Below are 19,990 nucleotides of genomic sequence, written 5' to 3' on the forward strand. Positions count from 1 at the left end.
TGTGTCTCCGGCAAGCTTACTGAGGACAGAGACATGTTCCTTGGCCCGCTCGCAGCTCCCCTGCCCTTGGCACCAGCCCTGGGCAGGCACGGGAAGCACCTGCTGACTCCAATGGGGCTGACACTGCTGCTGGGCCCAGAGGCCGGGACACCCCACTTTCTGAGGGCAGAGGTCACTGCTGGCTTCCTGCCTGAGTGTCAGGCCTCTCTCTGCTGTCTCCCCCAGCCCTCCCTCCCCACAACCTGCAAGTGCTGCCAGCCCCAAGGCTTTAGACGTGAGCCCTAGGCGCAGCTGCCACCTCCTCCTTCCCTGTCCCCCCAGTCCTCCAGGACCGATGCCTTCCCTTCAGCCACCTCCCACATCACCTCAGGAGCCAGATCAGACCGCCTCACCCACCCGCCACCAGCTACAAATAGGATTTGCGTCTAAATAGGAGATTTTTAAATTTTTTATTTACTTATTTTTGGCTGTGCTGGGTCTTCTATGCTGCATGGGCTTTTCTCAAGTTGTGGTGAATGGGGGCTACTCTCCAGGTACAGTGCTTCAGCTTCTCATTGCAGTGGCTTCTCTTGTGGAGCACAAGCTCCAGGGCGTGCGGGCTTCAGTAGTTGGCAGCACGTGGGCTCCGTATTTGTGGCACACAGACTTAGTTGCTTCTCAGCCTGTGTGATCTTCCCCAACTAGGGATCGAAACTGTGTCTCCAGGACTGGCAGACAGATTCTTTACCACTGAGCCACCCGGAAAGCCCTACATAAGATTTTAATTCTGTTTTAGACAAACACCTCTGTATGCATCTTTTTCCCAGGCTGCCGGCTGCATCCCAGCCTGTGATCTGGAGAATGTTCCAAGGGTTTCTTCTTCGAAGCCGCTTCAATGCCTTTCCCCTCAAAGGGTTAGCCAGATAGAGGTGAGCTGACCCTTGGCCCTGCAGGCCAGCAAGTGGGGGCTCCCCATCACCCTCCCCAGTGCCTCTGTCCCTGGGGAAGAAGCCTGGCACAGCGTCCCTTGGCTGGTGGGACTCTTTCTGCGGACGACAGATGTTTTGCTCAGCCTTCTCTCTCCTCTCTGAAAAGTGCTGGCAGCCCCCTGCCCTGCCGCCAGCAAGCGAGGTGCTAACAGGGGTCAGTGATGGGAGAGGCAGTGCATGGCTCAAAGCCAGACCGACCCTCCTGCTGAGAACACAGAACCCCTGGGCCAGGAGCAGTGTCAGCAGGTCCTGATCTTCCAGTGCCTGTGTGTGGTTCTTGGGAGCCTCTGTGCAGAAACTCGGAACGTATCAACTGGAAAACAGCCTGAAGGAATTCATGCTCTAACAGGGAAACCAAACAAATCCGTGTGCTCTTTGGAAGAATGGCAGGATCACAACGATGATGACAAAAGATGCATTAAGAGGAAGCAGAGAGAAAGGAACAGGTTAGACTGGCGTAGAGGTGAGCTTAATGAAAGAAGGGGAAGACGTGGCTTCAAACTCATGCTGGAGAAGGGGAAGGGAGAGGGAGCCAGTGGGGAGGAGGACATTGTCTCCTGGGTAGGGAGGGGCGCAGCCTCGTGGAGTGGGACTGCAAGGGTCCAAAGAGGAGGGAGAAGCCTCTGGAGAAGCCTGGAAGATTCAGCTCCTCCCTCCACGAGGACAGCAGAGAGGGGACCACCAGGGAGTCTATGTGGACACAGAGCAGCAGCCCCCCACAAACTTTAGACAAACAGGCATTCAGTGTATAGAAATCCTGAGAAACAGGTGTGGGGTGTGTGTGTGTGTGTGTGTGTGTGTGTAAAGCACATTTCAGCTGTAAGCACACTTCAGCTGTCTAATCCCAGTACTTCCTGGTCTTCAAATACTGGATGGGGTAAGATTTCTGTCGCACCTACAGAAAATCGCCAGGGGCTCAGGCAATCATCCAGCGGGTGACCCAGGCAGGAGCTCTTGGGGTGAGTCCCCAGGACAGCCTTTAACCCGGTCCTGTTAAGTCCCTGGTCATTTTCTGCTGAGTGGACAATATGCAAGCAGGCTGACAGAGCACAGCTTCCTGAGGAAAGAGCTTCCTGCCCTGCAGTCCAGTTTCAGCCCTGGCCCTTCTCAGGCCGTGGGGCAAGGCTGGGTGATGAAGTTGAAAGGTGTTGAGAAGTGCAGGGGAATCTATACACAGCTCAAAGGGCAGATCACTGAGGTCCGCAGGCCCCCTTCTCTAAGATGGCTCTAGGACTGATCAATCTCTGAGACTGACTGGAAACCAGCCCAGTTAAGGTTGGTTTCTGATAGATCTGCCTGGGCTAATGTGAGGGCTCGAAGCTCACAGCATGACCCATTGGGAGATTGTGTGAGTCAAGCTGGGTGAGACCTTTGCAGACCATGGAGAAGTCATTCAGGGGGTGCCATGCCCCAGAACATGAATGTAGAGCTCGGCAAGCAGGCCTGGGCACCCTGGGAGGCTGGGACCTGCCCTGGGAGTCCAGGTGGTGGGAGTGGAGGCAGGGAGGCCACCTTGCAATCTGGTTGAAGCTGTGTGCAGGGAGCAGACTGCTGCTGGAAGCAACTTCCCCACCACCACCCCAAGAAGGCCCAGGTGGTTTGCAAGTGGGGACAGAGGGCAGGCCAGTCATGGAGACCTTCGGCAAGGACAAAGGCCACCAGGCTTAGTTCTCGGCATGGCTCCCCGCCAGCTGCACGACCAGGGTTAGATGATCAACTTCACTCCAATGAGTAAGCTTCCTGTAAAACTGGGAAAAACAGTCCACATTGCAGCCCAAGGGGCAGCATCAGCTATAGTGCTTGTAAGAGACTCCTCCATCCTCACAGGGATGCAGGAATCTCACGTGGTCACCTTCCCTCCGTGGTCAGTTTGCCTCCGCCCTCTTCCATCCTTTGAAAAACAAAAGGCAGCAGGTGAGCAGATCCCAAAATAAGACCCTGAACCCACAGGGGTCACCACCCTGGATGCTGGAGAAGAGAATGCTTTTGTTCAGCAGGGTCCTCAAAGGTAGACATCCAGTGGCTGCTGATAAAGGAGGCGGTCCCCCACAGGGACTTGTGGAGCTGGTTTCTGGGTACTGGTCACGAGGCTTGAGACCTGGAAGGAAAAGGGAAGGATGGAGGTGGAGAAGGACCGTGACTTGGCCCCTGAATCTGCACCCATCGGCTTTGGAAAGGCCCAGCCCAGACCCACCTCTGAGCCATGGGGCTGAACTCCACAGAGCTGAGGCTGGAGGACAAGCTCAAGGCTGGTCAGTGGAGGTGACATTGAGCTTGGGGCTTCGAAAACAGGAGGCAAGATACCCCAAGCTCTTAAGACTCTGCACTCACCCCACCAACCAAGTGCTGTGCTGTGCTAAGTGGCTTCAGTTGTGTCCGACTCTGTGATTCCATGGACTGTAGCCCACCAGGCTCCTCTGTTCATGGGATTCTCCAGGCAAGAATACTGGAGTGGGTTGCCATTTCCTCCTCCAGGGGAACTTCCCGATACAGGGATCAAACCCCTGTCTCTTACATAGGGCCAAGAAACAATACCAAAGATGATGGGCCAAGAACCCAGGGCTGGAAGTCAGAAACAGTGCCCAGAGCCCAGCTGAGGGAAACCCAGATGTGTGCACACACCTCTCCCTGAGCCGTGGTGGCCACTGTCAGACGCCTAGGAGAAGGACAGCATGAGAGCCCAGACCAGAGACAAACCAGCCTAAGAAAGCTGCGTCCTAATGAGGGCCTTCCTGGGGCAGGAGAACAGGACAGAAGGGAGACCCAGCTGGCAGGACTCACCTGCTTACTTTGGCCGTGGTGACTCTGCCTGGTGGGCAGATCCTAAAGCCCTGGGTGGGGTGGGCTCAGCTGAGAGAGGCAGTGGCCGACAGCTGGGTGTGGGCTGCACGAACTGGTTCGCAGAAGCCAAGTCCTTACCTCTGCGTTAAGAGAGAGACTGCTTTCTCTTTGTTGATCTCAACGGCCAAGGGAAGGCACGGCCTTAGCAAAGTTGAAGTGGCAGTCACGATACTTGAATCCAGTCCTGTCGAAGGAGTTGTATACTACAAGCTCACAGGCTTACGAGTTTTGGTTTTTTGTTTTTTCTTAATTTTATCTTTGGCTGTGCTGAGTCTCTGATGCTGTGTGTGGGCTTTCTCTAGTTGTGATACATGGGCTTCTCACTCCAGTGGCTTCTCTTGTTATGAAGCACAGGCTATAGGGAGCTCAGGCTCAGCACACGGGCACACAGGCTTAGTTGTCCCATGGCATGTGGGATCTTCCCAGACCTGGGGTCGAACCCGGGTCTCTTGTGTCTCCTGCATTGGCAGGCGGGTTCTTTACCACTAGCACCACCCTCTTTCCATAGGACATATTCTAGAAGATCTAAATACACTCCCTGGAAGAAACAACACATCCCATCTTTTTTGAAAGATTTATTTTTAATTAAAAAATAAAAGTTATCTTAACATATCTGCATTGCAGCTTCAGGGATGGCAACTGAATCAAGCGAGAAAAACAAGGTTTATCAGTTCCTGGGTCACCTGACTACCTTATAATGGGTACAAAGGCACACGTGTCTTCAAACAAACTTTATTCTATTAACTCAAAACTCCCTTCCCCCAACTCTTATCTGCCCACCCTCACCGACCACCCCTCCCCCCCAAAAAAAAACAACAATCAAAAACATTAAATTTTCTTTTAAAGCTACAGAAATAAGTGCTGAGTCAGCAAGGAACCTGGGCATGCTGCCCACTCCTCCATCTCTGCTTTGATGGCTAGCTGCTCCGAGGCTGGTCGGAGTGTCCCCCATCATGCCAGGGGGAGCTTGGACCTGGACAGCTCCACGGCGTCACCCCAACTGGGGCTGGCAGTTCCAAGGCACTGTGTCCCTTAGTCAAGGGCTTGTGTGGCTTAGGCAGCCTTTCAGGAAGAGCAGGCCAAGGCTAGCAAGTCTTCCTCAAAAGCTGGAGCTGAGAGCCGTGGGCAGGAGGGAGGGAGCCGGCCGTGGTCTTCTCCCCCAGGTCTCGGGCTCTTGGCAGCTTTCTTCTCCCTGGTCTCCCTGCCCTCTCTCTTTCCCTTCTTCCCAGTCTCCCCCTTCCCCTCGACCAAGAGTTTTATTTTAGCTTGATGGTGGGGGTTCCGGAGAGGCTACTGGCAACTCCTGGGCCTGGCCTGGGGACTCAGCCACCTCCACAGGGACAACGCGTGCCTTTGGTTTCTGCATATCACAGAGCCCCTCCAGGCTCTGGGAGGGCTCCAGGAGCTCCTGGCTGTGAACCTGACTGTTCAGCTTCTCTTCAGCTTCTATCTCTTCTGATGTGGGGATGGAGTTCTTCTTGGGACGACCTTTAGGTTTTGTGGGTGCTTCCTGTCCACCTTTAAGAACCTACGTAGGAGACAAATGAGATCAAATCTAAGAAATAACTTCTTCCCTCCACTTTCCCACTCCCCCACCTCTGAACCAGCGGTCCCCAACATTTTGGCACCAGGGATTGGTTTCGTGGAAGACGGTTTTTCCACAGACTGGGGAGGGGATGGTTTCAGGATGATAAAGGCACATTACATTTTATTGTGCACTTTATTTCTATTTTTATTGCATCAGCTCCACTTCAGATCATCAGGCATTAGATCCCAGGTTGGGCACCCCTGCTCTAAACCATTCCTTCCCGGCAATGAAGTTGCAAAGTTTGGCAAAAAATATTCTCCAGGAGTCACCTGCAGTCTACAAAGACAGCTTCATTCATGAAAGGTTCAATGTACTTTTAGTCAGGATAATTTCTATTAAATACAATGATCATAAATACATTAAAAATCCAACTTCAAAAATAGGGAAACAAGTGAAAATTAAAATATGAGTGTGACAGCAAGTTGATAAGTTAAAAGAAAAAAACAGTGTCACAAACAGGAAAATAAACACTCATATGTCTATATAAAAGTGTAATTGGTACAGCTTTTTCAAAAGACAACCTGAGGATGCAAATCAAAAGTCTTAAAAAAAAATGTGCATAATGTTTGACACAGAAATTCTACTTCTAACAATTTAGCCTAAGGAAGTCATCAAAGATTGGGACAATGACTGATGTGCAAAAATGTTCATCACAAAAATGGCAACAACAGCCAGAAAAATACTCTACAGTTTCCACCATATAATTGAGTACATAATTATAGTATATGGCAAAGAGAGAAAACTTAACAACCATTACAATCATTATATAGGCGAACATATAATAACATGGGAAATATTAATATAGTTTTGTGAAAATGGGTTCTAAACCAGCATAATTTAATTTGGTGGCTAGACAACTACACACTACCCTGCTTGTAGTCTCAAGATCAAGGATAATTTCAATTCTTTTTTAATGTCTTTTTAAATTTTTCAACAATGATCATGTATTTCTGTAATCAGAAAAGGAAATATGAAACATATGGTTTTATGTTGTTTGAAGAAGCAGTAACACATAGGAGAGAGTGTGTTCTTGTTTTGAAAGTAGAATAACTAGATTAAACACCAACTGTGCCCCCTTGTCTACTTTGTTTTTGGGAGAGTCCTTTAAAGACTCTGGGCCTCAGTTTCCTATTCTGTAAAAGAGCGATGCATGCATGCGTGGTAAGTCACTTTAGTTGTGTCCAACTCTTTGCAACCCTATGGACTGTAGCCCAGCAACTCCTCTGTCCTTGAGATTCTCCAGGCAAGAATACTGGAGTGGGTTGCTGTGTTGTCCTCCAGGGGATCTTCCCGACCCAGGGATAGAACCTGGGTCTCCCGCGTTGCTGGCAGATTCTTTAGCATCTGAGCCACAGGGGAAGTCCAAGACTGAGGAATTTCCAGACTGTTCTCTTAAGGCAAGAGCACCATGTTATATTTCAATCAGCGGTATGTGAGGGCTCCAGTGCTCCACATCCTCTGCAAAACTCATTTTTTTAAGGGCTGTTTTGATGTGAACCATTTTTAGAGCCTTTATTGAATTTGTTACAATATTGCTTCTGTTTTATGTTTTGTTTTGTTTTGGCCTCAAAGTATGTAGGATCTTAGTTCCCCAGCCAGGGATCAAACCTGTATTCCTTGCATCGGAAGGTTAAATCTTAACCACTGGACCAGAGGGAAGTCCCAGTACTTGTTACTACCTGTCTTTTTCATTCCAGCCATCCTAGCTGTTGTGAAGTTGCTTTTCATTGTGGTTTTGATTTGTACAACCCTGATAATTATTGAAGTTCATCATCTTTTCATGTGCTTATGGGCCAGTTGTATATCTTCCTTGCAGAAGTGTCTATTCAAATCCTTTGCCCATTTAAAAATGCGGTTGTCCTTTTTAATTACTGAGTTATGAGTTCTCTATTAATACTAATACATTGGATGAAAGCCCCTTATCAGATAGAAGATTTACAAATATATTCTTCTGTTCTGTGTTGCCTTTTCAAGTCATTTCTAAAAATGTTTATTTATTTATTGGCTTCATTGCTCCTTGGCATGGGGGATATTATCAGTTCCCTGATCAAGGATTGAACCCATATCCCTACATTGCATGGCAGATTCTTAACCTCTGGCAAATTAAGAAGGGAAGTCCCACCTTTGCACTTTGTTGATGATGGCCTTCAACAGAACAAAAGTTTTTAATTTTCATGAAGTGCAATTTTTGTTGCTATTGCTTGTGCTTTTGGTGTCTTATCTAAAAAGGTTTTGCCTAACCTAGGGTCATAAGCATTTACTCCAAAAGAAAATGTTTTCTTCTAAGAATTTCATAGTTCTTTTTTCCTTTTTTAATATGTAAATTTAATTGGAGGAAAATTGCTTTAAAATATTGTGTTATTTCTGCCATATATCAGCATAAATCAGCAACAGATATATGTATGTCCCCTCCCTCTGAGTTTCATAACTTTTTTTAAATTTAATTTTTTATTGAAGGATAATTGCTTTATAGAATTTTGTTGTTTTCTGTCAAACCTCATCATGAATCAGCCATAGGAGTTTCATAGTTTTAATGTTTAGTTAGGTTTATGATTCCTTTTGAGTTAACTTTTGCTTATGGTATAAGGAAAACCATAAATTTGCACTAAACACCTCCATTTAGCTGGGCATCTACTCAGCCACTGTACTTTCAATCCAAACAGCTAACACAGAGGTATGAAGGGGACTTCTAACAAGATAGAGATGCTGACAGAATCAACCTCTGGGGAAAAGAGGTCTCTATATTCCTTTTCATATGTCAGTATCTGATTTTGGTTTCACTGTGAGCGCAGGCTGTTGAAAGCACCCAAATGTGCCAAGATGAAATTGACATGTTGAAAGCAGCTCCACTCAGTATGAAAGAGGTTATACAAAATCGAGTTGCCCCACATAGTAATCAAGTTATAAAAGAGCAGGTCTAAGGAAGCCACCTAATTGGCAAAAGAAAGTCCAGCCCAGCAATTAGGGAACACCACCCACACAGCTTGGCTAGACCCCACCTGGCTGTTTTCCTACAGCATGAAAAAAAAAAAAATCAAAACAATCAGACCATTTTCTAAATGGAATAAAACATTCCAGCACAAGCAATAATTAGGACATAACTACACTCTTGGCTGCTTTCTGCACCTGACCTCTGGCCTCTGCCTCCCAGCACACCTGAGACATGCAATTATCTCGCAACCACCCCATGCTAAGACTACACACTCACGTGCACTCTGTGGCCCTTCTCTCAGGACCCCTCCTCCCTAGGCATCCCTGGAGCCAATTTACTTTCCTTCGTCCAGAGAGGCCAGGCAACCCATTGCACGTGAGGTCACACGCCTCTGGGAAAAACACCCAGCACACCACCTACTTTTATTAACCTGGCCCGCTGGCAGCCTTCCTCCAAACTCTAAAACTAGACTCTCCTGTGCCCTCCTGCTGGGGATGTCAGGACCTTCCTTCTCCACCTGCACAGGTGGGCGGAGGACGGGCACATTGATGGGAGGGCCCGGCTGTCAGCGCAGAGAGAAACCTTCTACCTCCCTCACTTTTCAGGCAGAAGTGGCTTGTCATGGTGGAAAAGCAACCCAAGGCAGAGCTGGGATTTGAATACAAAACCTCGATTGCCTGAATCTAACACTCTTATTGGTATTTCATTGCATGTAATGTGCAAGGGAAGGATTCCACTGATATTTCTACCACATTTATCTTACCGACCTCCTAACCTCCCAGCAGATCCTAGGCCATGGACTCATTATCCCATTGCCTTTTTGTTCCCTTTCTCTATCTGCTGCTCTATGGGAATTAGAGCCATGCTGTTGTCTAGTTGCTTCAGTCATGTCTGACTCTTTGTGACCCCATGGATTGTAGCCCACCAGGCTCCTCTGTCCATGGGATTTCCCAGGCAAGAATACTGGTGTGGGTTGCCATTTCCTTCTCCAGGGGATCTTCCTGAACCAGGGATTGAACCCGCATCTTCTGCATTGGCAGGTAAATTCTTTACCATGGAGCCACCAGGGAAGTCCAGAGAGCCATGTAACTGATGCTATTTCTCTGAAGCTGAGACATTCACCATCTCCAGCACAGATGTTCCCCCAGCTCACTGTTTAGCAGATTTTCTGCCAGAAGATGGGATGTTCCACTCAACTCAATCCTGAATGCTAAAGCACCAACTGACCGGGGAAGGCTTGCAGGTAGGGAGGATGCAGAAAAACACCTGACTGTCTTAACCAGCATCCCGGAAACTTGCAGAATTCATTTTCAGGTTATCTCTCCTGGCCTCCAAAAGTTGAGATTTTCTATAGACATGAATTTTGTGGATGGGTAAAGAATTAAAAACAAAAAAAAAAAACACTGAGACGAACAGCAGCTAACACTTCTTGACTGTATCCTATGGGGCAGACACTGTTCTGGGTCCTACAGGGATTGGCTCAGATTAGCTCACTGACCTCATCTGCATCCCTGTAAGGTGGACATCAGGCATTTACTGATGAGGAAACAGGCGCTTGCCCACGATTACATAGGTAGAAACCGGTAGCAGTTACACAGAATTGTTGACCAGCTGGAGACTTTTGGTGCACAAGATGACCACTGGGCACGGTACGTGGCCCACCCAGCTCTGTGACTGGGAGAGGAAGGGACCACCCATCTGGACCCTCTCACAGAACAGAACCCTACTTTGGAGATGAAAAGTACCCCTGAATGATGAGGTACTTCTGGCCCGCTACGAAGCCTGCTGGGCCCTATTGGAACCCAAGCCAAACAGAAATGGAAGGGAGGGTGCAGATCCCACCAAACATGGGAGACCACATTTACCCAACCCGCCACAGGTTCTACACGCTGACCGGTAAAAACTAGTCAGAGATGCTATCTCGGTTCTGGCAGCATGCGAGTAACACTGAGAAGCGAATGCTCTTTTTCCAGTTCCAGTGAGATTACTTGCCTTGAGACATCTTTATTACTCAATTATTCTTTTCTTTCCCAGTCCTTGAAGAGGCAGCCTTGAAAGTTTTACCAGGGGAAACTATGAAGCAATCAGGATCCCAACAATGCCTTGCTGTTTTGAGAAAGTCAGAACGTGACCCACACCTGAGCCACCTTGTTCTCCTCTTCACTCCAGCTGTTCTGAGGTCCCTGCAGTGCCCCTGCGTACTTCTGTTCCTTCCTTCAGCCTTTGACACCCTTCCAAACTTCATCTGGCAGGTGTCTATTCATCCATTAAACCCAGCTTAGATGGCACCCCTTCCAGGAAGCCCTCCCTTCTCCTACTGATGCTGAACCTTTTATTTCCTTCCAGTGTTGCCCTGATCACTCTGAATAATGAGCGACTTACAGGTCAGCTACCTCCACTGACTGAGTACCTTTTTTGAATTTTTTTTTAATGGATGGCCTGGTATCTTACTCATTGGAAAAGACCTTGATGCTGGGAAAGAGTGAAGGTAGGAGGAGAAGGGGGCAAGAGCAGATGATATGGTTGAATGGTGTCACCAACACAATGGGCGTGAATTTGAGCAAACTATGGGAGATAGTGAAGGACAGGGAAGCCTGGTGTGCTGCAGTCCACAGGGTCGCAAAGAGTAGGACACAACTCAGCAACTCAACAACAACAACAACTGGTGTCTTATAGCCACATCTCTACTGCCTGGTGAAAAGTCACTGCTCATAAGGTGAAATTTCTGGAAGGGGCCTGCCTTCGGTTGGCTTGTGGACTGCTCGGAGATTTAAATCTGTGCAGTTACTTCCATTTTGTTTTCTACGACATTGATAACTATCGACACGCGGCCTGCAGCGGTGCCAGCCGTGCAGAGGCTGGTGGAAAACAGCTGACGTCAGTGGCAGGGGCACACGTGTTCCCCACGGGCACTGGGCGGTGCTGGCAGGGCTGGCGGGCTGTCAGTGCCTCCATCGTTTGAGTCACGAAAAGATCGCTGATAACCAACTCAAACAATGCCTCTGCCACTCAGGAGACATCAATTTTGATGACGATGATGGGACGGGGAAGGAGATGGGTGGTGGAACTTGCACAAAAAGCAGTGAAGAGACTTGCCCAAAACCAACCAGGGAGGGGCACGCCGGGAAACACAGCCCAGTGTTTCCAGGTCCCAGATCTGGTTCCCTTAGAGATCAGTCCCCTAAAAGGCTCCATGGGTGTCTGAGCATTCTAGAAGTTGGGGAGCAACAACATGTTTAATCGAATCTTATTTATCTTTCCATTTCAATTTCTCCCTGCAAGCTGTCCCAATATTTCACTTCTCCTCTGGACTCTTGCTTGTGTGTGCTCAGTCATGTCTGACTCTTTGCGACCCAATGGACCGTAGCCCACCAGGCTCCTCTGCCCATGGAATTTTCCAGGAAAGAACACTGGACTTGGTTGCCATTTCTTCCTCCAGGGTATCTTCCTGACCCTGGGATCAAACCTACATCTCTTATGTCTCCTGCACTGGCAGTCTCGTTCTTTACCACTAGCACCATCTGGAAGCCTGTTAGCAGGCAATAGCAAGAACCAAAGTTTTCAGAGAAAAAAATACATATATTGGATAAAAACACAAAATGGAGAAAACTCAAATCTGTTACCCATTATCAAAAAGTGCCTATTAACTCTTTTTGTTTCTGAAAACTAGGTAGCTGGTGCAGGGGAAGGAGGGCTTAGTTATTTGGTCATTGTAGAAAATTCATACTCCAGCCCTTGAGACACCAAGGCTTGTGACCAGATGGCCTAGCAATTAGGACATCATGCAGGCAGGCCTGAGATGCTCGGTCCACAGGATAGGAGAGGGGGCCAGAGACCCAGCGAGAACATGGAAAGGCCTGGGTCAGAGGTTTCTTCCCACTCTCTTCCCAACTCTCCTGTTTTCTCTGGGCTTTGACCCTTGGAATTTTCAAAACTGGAAGTGAGACAACTGCTTTGGAAAATCTGGATTTAACTGTTGCTTTTTTTTGAATAAGAAAAAGAGAGGGCTAAGCCATTATGAAATGAGGTCCTTAAAATGTAGAGATGTTTCTTTTTTAAAGAGCTGTTTACACTAATTTGTTGTTGTTCAGTCACTAAGTCGTGTCCAACTTTGTGCAACTCCATGGATTGCAGCACTCCAGGCTTCCCTTTCCTTCAGCATCTCCCAGAGTTTGATCAAATTCATATCCATTGCGTCAGTGATGCTATGTAACTATCTCATCTTCAGCTGCCCTTTCTCCGTTTGCCTTCAGTCTTTCCCAGCATCAGGGTCTTTTCCAAAGAGCCAGCTCTTCACATCAGGTGGCCAAAGTATTGGAGTTTCAGCTTTAGCATCAGTCATTCCAGTGAGTATTCAAGACTGATTTCCTTTAGGACTGACTGGTTTGATCCCCTTGCAGTCCAAGGGACTCTCAAGAGTCTTCTCCAGCACCACAATTCTAAAGCATCAGTTCTTTGGCGCTCTGCCTTCTTTATGGTCCAGCTCTTATATCTGTACATGGCTACTGAAAAAACCATAGCTTTGACTATGTGGACCTTTGTCGGCAAAGTGTTATCTCTGCTTTTTAATATGCTGTCTAGGGAGAAGGCAATGGCACCCCACTCCAGTACTCTTGCCTGGAAAATCCCATGGACAGAGGATCCTGGAAGGCTGCAGTCCATGGGGTGGCTAAGAGTCGGATATGACTGAGTGACTTCACTTTCACTTTTCACTTTCATGCATTGGAGAAGGAAATGGCAACCCACTCCAGTGTTCTTGCCTGGAGAATCCCAGGGACGGGGGAACCTGGTGGGCTGCCGTCTATGGGGTTGCTCAGAGTCGGACACGAGTGAAGTGACTTAGCAGCAGCAGCAGCAGGTTTTTCATAGCTTTCCTTCCAAGGAGCAAGCGTCTTTTAATTTCATGGCTACAGCCACTGTCCACAGTGATTTTGGAGCCCAAGAAAATAAAATCTGTCACTGCTTCCACATTTTCCCCTTCTATTGCTATATAAATTCATTTAAAAACCAAATAGGGAACAACTCATCTGTAAGGCACTAGAGTGGTATTTGGGAAATCAGAGTCACTATACCATATGCATCAGAGGAACCTGGGTGCTAGTTAACACTCCCTGCCTTGGGCCAGCAAAGCAGAATCTTAGGAAGGGCCTTGAGTTCTGCATTCATACCTGCCACCCAGGTTCCTCTGATGCCCACTAGAGTTGAGAATTCTACAAGAGCAGGTGCACCCTACATGTCCTCTAAAAAACAGAGAGGACTGACTTCTATTCTTAGCTATTGGTGGGAGTGGGAAGGAAGTTCTTTGAAAAGGCTAGCTACTGCTGCTGCTAAGTCACTTTAGTCATGTCCGACTCTGAGCGACCCCAGAGACAGCAGCCCACCAGGCCCTGCCGTCCCTGGGATTCTCCAGGCAAGAACACTGAAATGGGTTGCCATTTCCTCCTCCAATGCATGAAAGTGAAAAGGGAAAGTGAAGTCGCTCAGTCGTGTCCGACTCTTAGCGACCCTATGGACTGCAGCCTACCAGGCTCCTCCGTCCGTGGGATTTTAGGTGGGGTTAAAAGCAGCAACAGACAAGTCTGGAGGCTTCCTTTTTATTTCCAATGAAACTGTGAAAAAGAATATCCTTCTGGTCAGGAAATCCAGGTCAGAAAGAATTGCTCATCCTTTTGTTCAAACGGCCTCCCTCCCAGCCAGCATGGTAAAAGGCCTTCCAGTCTCTGGAGCTCAATCCACCAAAGGGTCCTTCCTGCCTTCTTGCCAGCCCTGTAGTAAGAATTCTTCCGATCATGATGGGCCCATGGTTAAGACTTATTCTCTTTCTTACCATTTTTTTCCATTTCATCCTGCGGTTCTGGTACCAGGTCTTCACCTGCAGTTGAGTGAGTCCCAGAGACTGGGCCAAGTCCAACCTAGAAGGCACGAGAGACAGGGGTATGATGAGGAAGAGGGGAAGGCCTGTTACCAACATGTGGACCTCCCCATTAAACCAGTTCCTCCCAAAGAGCTCTGCTTTCCTTCCCAGAATCCTATGGAGGAAACTGTGAAGCTAAAAAATAGATGCCCAAGCCTAAGAACTGTCTACATGGAACCTGAAAGGAATTTCTGAACCTTCACTGCAAAGTCCTCTCCCTGACCCGACAGACTCTTTACTCTGATCCTGTATAAAATGAAGGCTCTGACCCCAAATCCAAACTGGGGAGGAAAGGTAAAGTCCCATTTTTCCGGGTGGTAAGCCTCCCGCCACCCCCACCCCCAACCCCTGCTATCTCTACAAACCCCCTTGAAGGTTGCTTCCTCTGCACAGGTCACGTCTCAACCAGGGAGCTCTGAGTTCTCGCTGGTCTCTGCTTCTCATGAGTTATTTCTGCCTCCCTGACTCCACTGCTTCCTTCACAATCACAAACGTGCTTACCGTATTCTAAATCAAGAACGAGGGCTCAAAAATACGTTTTGACAGGTTGACTCATCTTTCATCCCTGCCCTCAACTGTTACGGATTCCAAAAGGAACATTACATCTGTCCCCTTCCTGCTCTCCATTTCATGGCCAAGCGTGGTCCTACATTTCTCTGTAGCCTGCAGAGCCACCAGCCTGGGCCAAGGGACTTGGGTACACAGCCTCAGCTGCACCCAAGCTTCCCTGGGGCTTCCTTGGTAGCTCATCTGGTAAAGAATCCGCCTGCAATGCAGGAGACCTGGGTTCGATCCCTGGGTTGGAAGATCCCATAGAGGAGGGCATGGCAATCCACTCCAGTATTCTTGCCCCATGGACAGAGGAGCCTGGCCAGCTACAGTCCATGGGGTCACAAAGAATTGGACACGACTGAGCGACTAAGCACAGCACCTCAGCTTCAACTTTCTCTACTTGAGGAGTAACAAGCGACACCTCACCATCAGGAAGACCAGTGGTACAGGAGTGAAGGCTCCAGGTGTGGCTCCTGGCATGCCAGGTACCCTTCTCAGACCCCCTGCTTGGACCAGAGTGCCCAATTCAATCTCCAATAAGAAAAACCATTTTCCTTCAAGGACTTCAGCTCCTGGCTTCAATCCCCATTCACACCTATCTGCTTGCCCAGTAAAAGGGCTACTGTAAGCTGACAGTTTTATTGAAAGTCATTAACAGACTGAAGCCAGTAAATTCCTTGTGCTAGCAGTCCTTAGCCTCCCCACTAATGAAGCCCTGCAGCCCAGGTGTGTGTGCGTTCAATCGTGTCCGACTCAGTGACCCCATGGACTGTAACCCACCAAGCTCCTCTGTCCATAGAATTTTCCAGGCAAGAATACTGGAGTGGGTTGCCATTTCCTTCTCCAGGGGATCTTCCCGATTCAGGGATTGAATCTGCGCCTTTTGCATCTCCTGCATTAGCAGGTGGATTCTTTACCACTGGCACCACTTGGGAAGCCCAAGAAGCACATATGAGAATCTAAACTTTTTTTATTAAGGTAGACATAAATTTGCATAAGTGAAAACAAGATCAGTTTTTCTCACTTTTTTGGAAAATTTTTAAATTTAAAAACTGTTATTTATGTTAATGTGATAGGTCTAATATTGTTATCCTGTAATGAGTAACTAAATATTTTTAAACTTTCTCAACTTTAATACTCAATTTGGTAAATATCAATAGTTTAACCAACAAAAGTTTTCTGGGGAGTAGGGCTCAAAAATTTTTAGGAATGTAAAAGGGTCCCAAGACCAAACCCTTTGAGAACTGCTAATGCAAAGCACCTAACAATGCCTGTCACCCAGCGGGTACACTATAAGCAAAAGTGTTATTAACAACCATATAGCAGTTTACGGTATCTCTGGATAGCTTTTCGGGGGGCATAGGTAAATTTTGCATCGTAGCCTTTCTGGCCACAATTTGGCATCCCAGGTAGCTATTCATTTAAACACCAAGAGCCCAGGGGGGCCATCCCACGGGTCTCCCAGACCTCCCTGGAGGCAGAGGGCTTCCCCCCTCTGCATAGCCTTCCTGGCCAGTTCACCTAAGGCCGTCAGGTGCATCAGTGAATGGAAGGATCAGTTCACAGCTCTGCCACAGCATTGGCAAACCAGGATGAGCTCACTTGGGAAAAATGCACTCCTGACTCATGCTGGCCCCAGAAACACACTTCACTGTCATCAGCTCTCTCTCATTACCTGCCACCGTTACAGATTCTCACTTCCCTGTGCAAATTCGCTTCAATGGGGTCACCTAGGAGACTGGAGAAACAAACACAGGGGAAGAGGGTGTGCGCCGTGGGAGGAGGCGTGCTCATGGCCCCGGTCACGTACGAGGTGAGGAACAGCTGGTGGGGCAGCTTGGGCGGCAGCCTCCACACCAGCCAGATGGTCCTCTTCTGCAGGCAAGTGAATCAAGCTCACCTGAGAGGTGCCTGGGCAGGTAGCAGGAAGCCCCAGGAGGTTGATTTGGAACTAACATTTCTGCTAAAAAAAAAAAATTCTAACTTCTAAAATAAGCCTAGAATGTCATCTTGAGTGTGCTGATTCATAAATCCAGATGCCCACTCCACCTCCTGTACTCCACGTGTGTTGAGTGCAGGAGGTGCTTCGTTACACCAGGGAGCATCAGAATAGCAGAACACCATGTGTGTGTGTGTGCGCGCGCGTGAGTGTGCTTAGTCACTTAATTGTATTCAACACTTTGCGACCCTATGGACTGTAGCCGGCCAGGCTCCCCTGTCCATGGGATTTTCCAGGCAAGAATACTGGAGTGGGTACCCATTCCCTTCTCCAGGGCATCTTCTCCACCCAGGGATCGAATCCAGGTCTCCTTCATTGCAGGCAGATTCTTTACCATCTGAGCCACCAGGGAAGCCCCAGAGATCTCATCTATTAATCCCCAAACCACAGACCTGCCTCCATCCTCTGCCTGAAGGTGCCCCAAATTGCACATGTCCAAAACAGAATGCACTCTTTCCTCACCAAACTCACTCTGCCCTCTGCCTTCCAGCTTCAGTTAATGCTTGTCCCTCTTTCCCTGGTGGCCCAGGCAGGAGCCACAGAATTCTCAGCTGTCTGCCTCACGCCAATGGAAATTCTGTTGTTCTGGCTTCACAACAGGTCTCAGATCTATTCTCTTGTCTCTGTTCCCACTGTCTCCACCTTAATTCTTTTCAATGACCTTCCCTGGACTCTGTCCACCTGCTTTCCCTGCTCGATCTCTTCTCACTCTTCCCTCTCTGTTACGTATCGTGCTAGCAATATGAAGATTCCGAGATGTAAATCTTGGGACTTCCCTGCTAGTCCAGTGGTTAAAACTCCATGCTCCCCATGCAGGGGGCCCAAGTTTGATTCCCGATCAAGGAACTAAAATCCCACATGCTATAGGGCATGGCCTAAATTTTTTTTAATAAATAAAAAATGAAAAAAATAAAACGTAAATCTGGCCACAACACTCGCAGCTCTTCACAGCTACCGACACACAGCCTGCACAACAAAGTCCACATCTTTTGGTCAGACATACAGGGTCCTTCTCATCTCTGCAGCCTCACTCCCCCCATACACCACCCCCCAACTCCTGGAGCTGGAAACATCTATCACCTGCAGAGCACTCAGCATGCCCAGCAGCACATCTGTGCCTTTCGCACGTTATTCCCTCTGTGGGATCTCCCTCCTGGGATCAAAGTGCTTCTGAAGTGCTGCCTCCTCTGAGAAGGCTTCCCAGCTGCCACCAGATACACTCAGCAATACTTTTGTGCTCCTGGAGCCCTCAGGAACATGTTGGCATCCACACCCCAAGTCGTGATGTGGTTACTGCAGCCACATCCTTCCCCGTGACCTCCTCTAGAGCAAGTCTCTTGTCTGCTATCTTCTGGACCCATAATCCCTGCCACAATGCCTTGCACACAGCTGCTGGGAGCTCAACTAACTGAATCAGTAAACAAATTCCCTTTTAATCAATGACTTGCAAGCTCCTCTCTCAAATTTTTATCGAGCAGCTAATAAACAGCTTGAAATGCATTTGAGTTTCCTTTCCTTCTCTTTAATAGGGTCAGACCTGAAATAGACAAGGCAGTAAGCAAAGAAAGAGCAAAAGTACCTTGAAAATCCTTCCAATAAACAGGGTCACACATTAGGCCAGTCATTCCAGAGTGAGTTTGAAAGAACAAGGTAGAACATACACTCTTGCGGCATATTTCTTTGCTAAGATGCTAAATTAAAGAAAGTGGGGAGGTACTGAAGCCTCTGAGTAAAGCAGGGGTCATAGCCACCCTCACTGAGATCTCAAAAGGGTTTAAAGAAGAGACCTTCATCCAGGTCCTCCTTGGTCTCAGCCAAATGGTTCTGACTTGGTACCTGTCAAGTTCATCAGGACATCTGACAGCTCCGCAGCCCCATTAATCCAGGCTGCCATGCAGAAGCCAGGTGTGCCTGCTAAGCCAGTTGGGGGTTGGAGGGTAGGCAGAAGCCTGGGAAGATCATGGACCTCAACTCCAGGTCTAGTCCCAGTGCATCTGATCCTAAGTGTCAGTGGTTTTAAACACCAAACCTGTTTCCCAGCTGAGCGCCTGGGCAACCATTTGCTAAGCTTTACCATGCTTGTTGTATGGTAAACAAGCTTGCTGGGCTTCCCTTGTGGCTCAGCTGGTAAATAATCTGCCTGCAATGCGGGAGACCTGGGTTCAATCCCTGGGTTGGGAAGATCCCCTGGAGAAGGGAAGGACTACCTACTCCAGTATTCTGCTGGAGAATTCCATGGACTGTATAGTCCATGGGGTCACAAAGAGTCGGACACAACTTTCACTTTCACCATGCTTGTTGTACTGCAGTAGTTAACATACAGAGATGCAGTGAGGAGTAAAAATTCAGCATCAGGCAGGCTTCTGGGACTAAGTATGATGAATTCAGGTGAGCTATGTGTGTGCTTAATGGCTCAGTCGTGTCTGACTCTTCTGCAACCCCATGGACTATAATTAGCCCACCAGGCTCCTCTGTCTGTGGAATTTTCCAGGCAATGATACTGGAGTGAGTTGACCATTTCCTACTCCAGGGGATTTTCCCCACCCAGGGATCAAACCTGGGTCTCTTGCATCTCCTGCACTGGCAGACAGATTCTTTACCACTGCACCACCTAGGAAGCACTCAGTGGGCTGGCTTTTGTTTAACCAAGGCTGAGATTACTTGAGCTGAGACATGGACAGACTCCTGCCCTAGTGTCCTGCACAAACCCTAGAACAGTCCTTGTGGCCCTCCATGCCACATTGAGAGCAAAAGGAGTCTCCCTTCTCAAGGGCCTTTCCTGGAACAGTCCCTTCCCCGTGTCCTCACCTGTCTGGGGTGGACAAGTACTTCTGCTTCTGGAATTTCTTCTCCAGGCCCATGAGCTGCAGCTCGGTGAAGATGGTGCGGCTCCGGCGGGGCTTTTTCTGCCGGGGCGTGGGCTGTTCCGTCTCAGACTCGCTGCTCCCGTGGTTCTCGCCTGGGGCCTCCGCAGAGGCAGCTTCAGTGGCCGGGTGGCGGGACAGAACCTGGGCGATTCCCGGGGTGGTGGGGACCAGATGGGAGATGACCGTGGGCTGTCGGGTGATCACCGAGAGGAGAGGATATGCCCGGAGGGAAGTGGGGCCTGGAAGACAAACAGGGAGGCGAGTCACATGGGGCGGGGCAGGGGCGGGGAGAGAAAGGGGGCCAGAGATCCCAGAGGACCCCACAGTGA

At 48.6% G+C, this 19,990-nt stretch overlaps 1 protein-coding gene across 1 annotated transcript in view; it reads right to left on the reverse strand.

The window, feature by feature from the left end:
- Positions 1-4,369: 4,369 nt before the first annotated feature.
- The window catches only part of BARX2 (BARX homeobox 2), an 82,314-nt gene continuing 66,693 nt past the window's right edge, over positions 4,370-19,990 (reverse strand). Inside the window, exons 2-4 of the mRNA XM_086384038.1 lie at positions 19,603-19,900; positions 14,157-14,241; positions 4,370-5,337 (exon numbers count right to left, since the gene is read on the reverse strand). Coding sequence (XP_086240164.1) covers positions 5,071-5,337; positions 14,157-14,241; positions 19,603-19,900 — 650 coding nt within the window. The 3' untranslated portion in view covers positions 4,370-5,070. The remainder of the gene's footprint in view (positions 5,338-14,156; positions 14,242-19,602; positions 19,901-19,990) is intronic.

The sequence above is a fragment of the Bos grunniens genome, chromosome 29, assembly GCF_055505025.1.
Source record: "Bos grunniens cultivar Pamir isolate PY7600 chromosome 29, Bosgru_T2T1.0, whole genome shotgun sequence".
NCBI classification, from domain to species: Eukaryota; Metazoa; Chordata; class Mammalia; order Artiodactyla; family Bovidae; genus Bos; species Bos grunniens.